General features: G+C 42.6%; 1 protein-coding gene across 2 annotated transcripts; it reads right to left on the reverse strand.

Moving 5' to 3' along the window:
* Positions 1-120: 120 nt before the first annotated feature.
* Positions 121-4,180, reverse strand: LOC115799330 (uncharacterized). Of its 2 annotated transcripts, XM_030756437.1 has the most exons (3): positions 3,883-4,180; positions 3,698-3,766; positions 121-3,342 (listed from the first exon to the last, which is right to left on the reverse strand). In XM_030756437.1, exon 3 carries the CDS (start codon positions 2,558-2,560, stop codon positions 824-826), a length of 1,737 nt encoding a protein of 578 aa, XP_030612297.1. In that variant the 5' UTR covers positions 2,561-3,342; positions 3,698-3,766; positions 3,883-4,180; the 3' UTR covers positions 121-823. The 2 variants fall into 2 exon arrangements, with proteins under 2 accessions (XP_030612297.1, XP_030612296.1); XM_030756436.1 differs by having other exon boundaries at positions 3,698-4,180.
* Between the last annotated feature and the right edge of the window lie 2,282 nt (positions 4,181-6,462).

The raw sequence follows: 6,462 nt of genomic DNA on the forward strand, positions 1-6,462 counted from the left end.
GCAGTCATTGTACTCTTGGAGACCGGTGAAACTCCATGTCCCAGCCTCAGGTTGGAGTTACCAGAACTACCCTTGTTACTCAGAGAGTTGGCTCGGTTGGAGAAGAAGCTGATGGTTGCTCAAGAATGACGTCTCTTTGAATGTTCAGACGATCCACATGAACAAAGGCTTCAACAACAGCGGTCTGTCTTGCAGGGACAACTTTAGGCAGATTGCCTATTAGTTTTGCACAACCAAGGCTGCTGCGGTTAGACTCTCTTTGTCGTATCTCAAGTATTTTGAGAACAGCCTGATAGCCACTCATCAAAGGCTGAAAGGGTGAAAGTTTCTGATAGTCAGTATAAAGAACGTCAAGTGTGTTTGTGCCTATAAGCACCTGTTCATGGGCTGCAGAGCGGAGGTGAGGGATGACCAAGGCCAGTGTGTTTATTTCAATATCAGAGCCAACAAACTCTTTAGGAAAGGTGATGGTAAGCTCGACATATCCTAAATAGGGAACAAACTGGCCATTAGCACTCTCCACTTCAAGCAAGTCATTCAAAGAGTGGATGGTCAGATCAGAAAGATGCTCTTCATAAAAGGACTGGGGCACAGTTGTGACCTGTGAACCGGTGTCTAGAAGACAGTTTATGTCTTTCCCTGCAATGGATACTTGGGCTGTGGTTTTAGTTCCCACAAGGCCATGTGGTAATTTTGACCCTTCTACCCCAACACTCTTGACAACAGGTTTCATGGTTTTGGGACTGGCAATTTGTAACTTCGCTCCCATATGTCCCTCTATGGGAGCAGATGTTGGTTTAAATGTGTCTCACTTTGAGAAACATTACAAGCTTCCCAAGCAGCCTGCCTTTCTTTCAGCTGTTTTCTTAGCTGCTACAAGGGAAGGATTTGGTGCTTTATCACAGACTGAAACAACATGGCCATCCTCTCCACACTGGAAACAGTACCAGGGACGTGGTCTGCCATCTGCTTTGAACGTGGAGGGATGCTGACGGGCTGGTTTTGGTTTCACAACGTGGGCTTCATGTGTGACACATAGAGGAACAGACCTTGCTTTTTGCTGCTTAGGTCGTTTTGGGTTTTGGCCCTCTGACACAATGCTCTTCACCTGAATGTTGAGATCAGCAATTTGTTGCTTGAGCATCTCAAGATCAGTCTTATTTATCAAATCATTAGTGTCATGTGCGAGATGCACTTGTGACATGACACGCTGCTTACTGGAGTTATGGCCAGACTTTGCATGGCCAAAATGCTGCCGCATGCGAGTCATTTTTGCAGCCTGTTTATCCTCTTCCGTCCTAAGAAGGAGCAACAACTCTGCAAAGGCAGGTGGTTTCTCTTTCCTTTGTTCTAACTGAAGATCGACTATTAAACCATTTTCCCAACAGCCTCTACAGAACTGCTTCAAAAGCTGTTGGTCAAACTCATGGGTGGACACACCACCTCGTCTCATTGCTTTGCTTAAAGCAGTGTGCAGTCTCTGCAGAAAGACAGAAGGTAACTCTCCATCATTCTGGAATGTGCTCATGAACCTAGCATAAAGCTCGTCGCCATCTTCAACTGTCCCGTAAGCAGAGTCAAGCAACTTAAGGTAAGTTGAGGGACTAGACTGTGGGCTCAAATGCTGGATCATTTCAGAAGCAGGAGGAAGAAGACTGTCCAATATACGATGTGTGCAATGCAAGTCTGACACAGATGGATCTCTGATAAGAATTTCAACACTTGCACGCCATGTATCGTAATCTGCTTCGTGGCTTGGACGTGGACTCTTGCCTGAAAAAGCTCTGAGTCTACCGGGTGAAGCAAACTGGGGTGAGTTATCCTTGCTGCGCACCACATGCTCAACCACCACCCGCTGAACTGCAGGTGGGTTGACATCGATTAGGGGCGTAGTAGTGGATTCAGAGGAGACTGAAAGAGTCTGTGGGGGGTTGAGATCAATCAGGTTTTCACTGAAAATGGCAGGGGTGAGAGACTTACTTGGATCAGTTGCTGGTGTCAAAATCGTGGATTCGGTAAGCGTCACTGGTTGAGGGTTCTCAGAAGATGTGACATCTCTTTGGCTGGTTGAGTCTTTTTGTGGGGTTGGACTCTGTGAAGCTGAGGATTCTGAATCAGTCTGAGGTGGTTGGGCAAAAGCACTTTCTGCAGATGCAACCAGACTTTTAAGTTCCTCCTTCAACATTTCCCCTAATGAATTTCCACTCAGCCTGGCAATTTCAGAGAGCTGTTCCATGTACATCTTAGTAGCTTTGCTTCTGGCATCTACGGTGTAGACACTTCCTAAAGCCTTCAACTCATACACAATGCCTGCTTGAGTCGTGCTTGGAAGCTGAAGAGGCAGAAACGGTTCTAGTGTCTGCATGCCAGTTTCATGTGCAAACTCAATAATCATGTTTTTATGGTAATCCGATTTAGGATCATCTAAGCGAATGTAACGGTTAATGGAACCATACTTCTGGAGAAAGGTGGACACTTCCTCATCTGCCTCAGACCCTGTTAAACCACTAACAACCACAGAGAGGGGAATTTTGATGGACTCCCTGAGCACTACATCCATTTTTCCCTTTTTTTTTTTTTTTTTTTGAAAGAGTACTTGGCACGTCCTAACAATATGTGTAAGAGGTCTGACACTTAAACACACACACTCATGCTCCTGGCTGGCTCGCCACAGCTTCTCTGTAACACAGTAGAGAAAGGTATTATATATTCTAGATGAATGGGCCAATAGGTTCGGCTATGGGAGCACAATGAGGTGTTTAAGTGACACACAAAGGCAGCTGGATAATTTTAAAGGACAACCAACTTTAGTGACATAAACCATAAAATTGACGAACAGTTGTACAAGGCTCACAATTATGAAAATGAAATTACACACAATAAAATACATAAAATAATAATACTACTTGGCCAAGTGCTAATTCTCAATATCAAATCTGTTGGGTGCACCCTGGTAATCTGAATTCCAAATTGTAATGGATAACAGAGCAACAGATTAATCAATTTCAGTTCCAATTCGGGTTCAACTCAACACCATTCACATGAGGAGGATTTCCTACACAGCAGGTTGTTATAATGTCTGAAATAAACTTGTCCAAAGGGTAATGTCCAAAATTCCAGGATGAAACAATAAGCAAAAAATGTCAGTCAGTGGTCTCGCGCATAACCAACTGTGTGTGAAGGTATGAGTGATACAGGCCTACCACACCGCAGGGTGCAGCAAGACTCCAAATGGAAAAGAAGGGATCCAGTTCTTTCTCTAAGTTCAGGTGGGAAGGCTCGCCATCACAGTCACAGGAGGAATCCACCTCAGGAACAATCCAGCATGGGAAAAAACCTGACCTGTCGACAGACAGGACCAGCAGAATAATAGAATTTCTATTAAGCTGTTCTAGCTTTAATCCTTAAATCAGATCTCTATAGACATCATAGTTGACATCAATCCATCATCAAAGCACTCAAATTTGCAATAAAACAATTGTCCTTCACTTCAGTGCAATATTTCACTGCATTCCTAACCCACTTTGTTGTAGATTACACAAGCATTTTCCAAATACAACCTTAAAATATCACATTTTACCCAAAATCAGTAAAAGTTTACATTTGAATAATTAAACAGTTCAGATAAGGCTATTATTTAACAACAATGTGATAAACAGAACAAAAAACCTGAATGAAAGGCACATAATATGCTCACCGATCTCAATGCGACACGTTTGGGACAACAATATGGTGGCTCTCAGTCCGGACACGTGGGGCACTTCAGCTGAACGGGGACGAGATGAACTTCAAGGAAACCAGTAGCCAATAAGAGCTAACAAGGCTAACGAGGTAGCTCTAACAGTGCTCGGCAGAAAACTGAAGCTCAATCTATTTACTCACTTCACGACTTCCAGCTTAGAAGTCAGATGGCAAACAGCAATTGCAATTGCAAAAGAGCTCGCCTCAAGTTCGTATCCAGTACTATAACCGTCTTAACACACTGACTCTCACGCTGCACAGCTTAGCAGTCTCCTCCTCATGGCGGATCTTCACGCTCACACAAACAATGCTACCGACACGGGGAAGGAGGGCGGGACCTACAGCGGCGGTCTGCATTCTGATTGGCTGATACACACCAGAACTAAACTTTTTTATTGGCCAGGTAGACTACCTAGCTTCCCTAACCCCTGCTTCTTAAAGAGGCATCCCCATTTTATGTGGGTTACATATACATCATATTCATTCATGCGAGAGGTTTGATTCTTTAGCTCATCCAACCTGGACAGAGGCACTACGCACTTTTATATTTTATTGTTCAGATGAACACATGTACAGCAGTTTAAAAACAGATAGGAACCAGGCAGGGTACAAAACATACCCAGCTTTAGATCCCGAGAAGCTAGAGTACCTTTAGCAAGCTCACACATGCAGACACAGGGATGAGTAAATGGACTAGTTCTTACATAGCGCTTTTCTACTCATACTGAGCACTCAAAGCATTTATAAAACATATTTCCATTCACCCATTCATACCAGCACTTCCATATGAAACTAAGCTAAGTGCTTTTACTGTCTACCATTCACACACATTCATACTACAATGCTTGCGTCGGGGAGCAATTTGGGGTTCAGCATCTTGCCCAAGGATACTTTGGCATGCAGCCTGGAGCAGCCAGGAATCAAACTGCCAACCTTCCAATCAGGAGACCTGCTCTACCTCCTAAACCACAGCAACCCCAAATAACATTCAAACCTTCCTGCAGGTGCTCTGGTTGCATCCCACTGACCAAAAACATGTAAATATGATTAACTGGCCTTGGAATGGAGCTACATAAAGTGATTAAAATGCATAGAGTAAAGTGCTCCATGTAGTCTAAAATGCATAAAGACGGTACAACTAAAAAAGTTATGTACATAAATAGAAATCTAAGAGTCATAAAGCGTGGAGTAAGAACCCAAATATTGACTTGTGAGACAAAATGAATGAACTTAAAATGTACCTTACAGACAGCAAGCCGAGGGGATACAAGAATACCCACACCAGCTTGCTGCCTCTTCAGACTGAGACAGAGCCGAGCTCCTCTGCAGGAGCAAGAAAGAAGAAAAAAACAAAAAAGAAAACAGGGGAGGAAAAAAGGAGAAAGGACAAGAATAAAAGGATAGAGCATAACCTTAAAAGCACACTGGGTCATCAACTGCTGCACCTGCAAGAAAACAAGAAAATGCCACCTGAAAAATAGTTCCAGATGTTCTCAAATGGATGAGCAGTATATTGTAATAATAATAATAATAATAATAATAATAATAATAATAATAATAATAACACAGTAGGGGAATATTTGACTCTTTTTTTAAAGAACATAGGATCACTTGTCATCTGAACTATTCCATCAAGTTGACATTTTTATAGGCTGGGTTCAGTATTTTGCCTCAGTGATTAACTCGTTCTCACAGTAATTAAATCTCAGCAGTGCCTTTATGTGCAGAGTTTGTACACTCTACATGTGATTGACAATGAAAAATGAAAGACATATCAGTTGTCACACATTTAATGCTTTGGTTTCTTCAGTAAACAGGCTCTGAAAAACACCCAGGCTCTGAAAACTCTTTGCTCACCTCCTTTCATCGCACAATGGTGTCATACTTCCTGAGCTTAGTCACTGTCACTGCATAGTTTTAGTTTGATTTTTTTTTCATTCATATGCACACATGTAGAACCTTTTTAAACCAGAAAATCAGCTCCATGCTGTTGGAGCCTATCCCAGCTGTCATAGGGCGAGATGCAGAGTACACCCTGTACAGGCCGCCAGCCTGTCACAGAGCCAACACAGAGAGTCAGACAACCACTCACACTCACACCTGTAGGCAATTTAAAATCACTAATTAACACTGCACGAAAAGAAGCATATTCGTCCCCGTATACTGATGCGGGCGCCGCTAGTAAACGGCAGCTTTCGTCAGCATACGGGGATGTGCATTTTCGTTCGCCCGAGTCGGATATGGTCGTTTACGTACCACCAGAAGCAGCGGGGGGTAAAGGTACGGGGGGAGCCAGCAGGCGGTAACTACTTTACATATGAATAGCAGCGCTGCAAGCCGAAGCAGAGGCAACAGACTCACGTGGCTTCTCAGTCACTGGATGAAAAAAATGCCATCACAATTCATCATTCACATGTGATTGGTTGGTAGATCTGTCCCCCATTGGCCTTTATAAAGACAGGCCTGGATAAGCCCCCCCCTAATAAATAATAACCCAGTAATAAAAATTATTTTTAATTATTATTTCTGTGATATACCTTGTATGTTATGTTGTATTCATGCCATGCTAATAACCTCAACTAAAAGGAATTCAATTAAGAGAAACAAATTGTGAGGCACAAGTTTGAATTTCTTTTTATTTTTTTAATTTACAAAGCAATATGCACATACACACACACACATCAAATAATCCATAATTATATATATATATATATATATATA

Source organism: Archocentrus centrarchus, chromosome 20, assembly GCF_007364275.1.
Source record: "Archocentrus centrarchus isolate MPI-CPG fArcCen1 chromosome 20, fArcCen1, whole genome shotgun sequence".
Taxonomy (NCBI): domain Eukaryota; kingdom Metazoa; phylum Chordata; class Actinopteri; order Cichliformes; family Cichlidae; genus Archocentrus; species Archocentrus centrarchus.

Excerpts from the sequence above, each read along its gene's own strand:
- LOC115799330 (XM_030756437.1), bottom strand. The coding sequence starts at position 2,560 with ATGGATGTAGTGCTCAGGGAGTCCATCAAAATTCCCCTCTCTGTGGTT.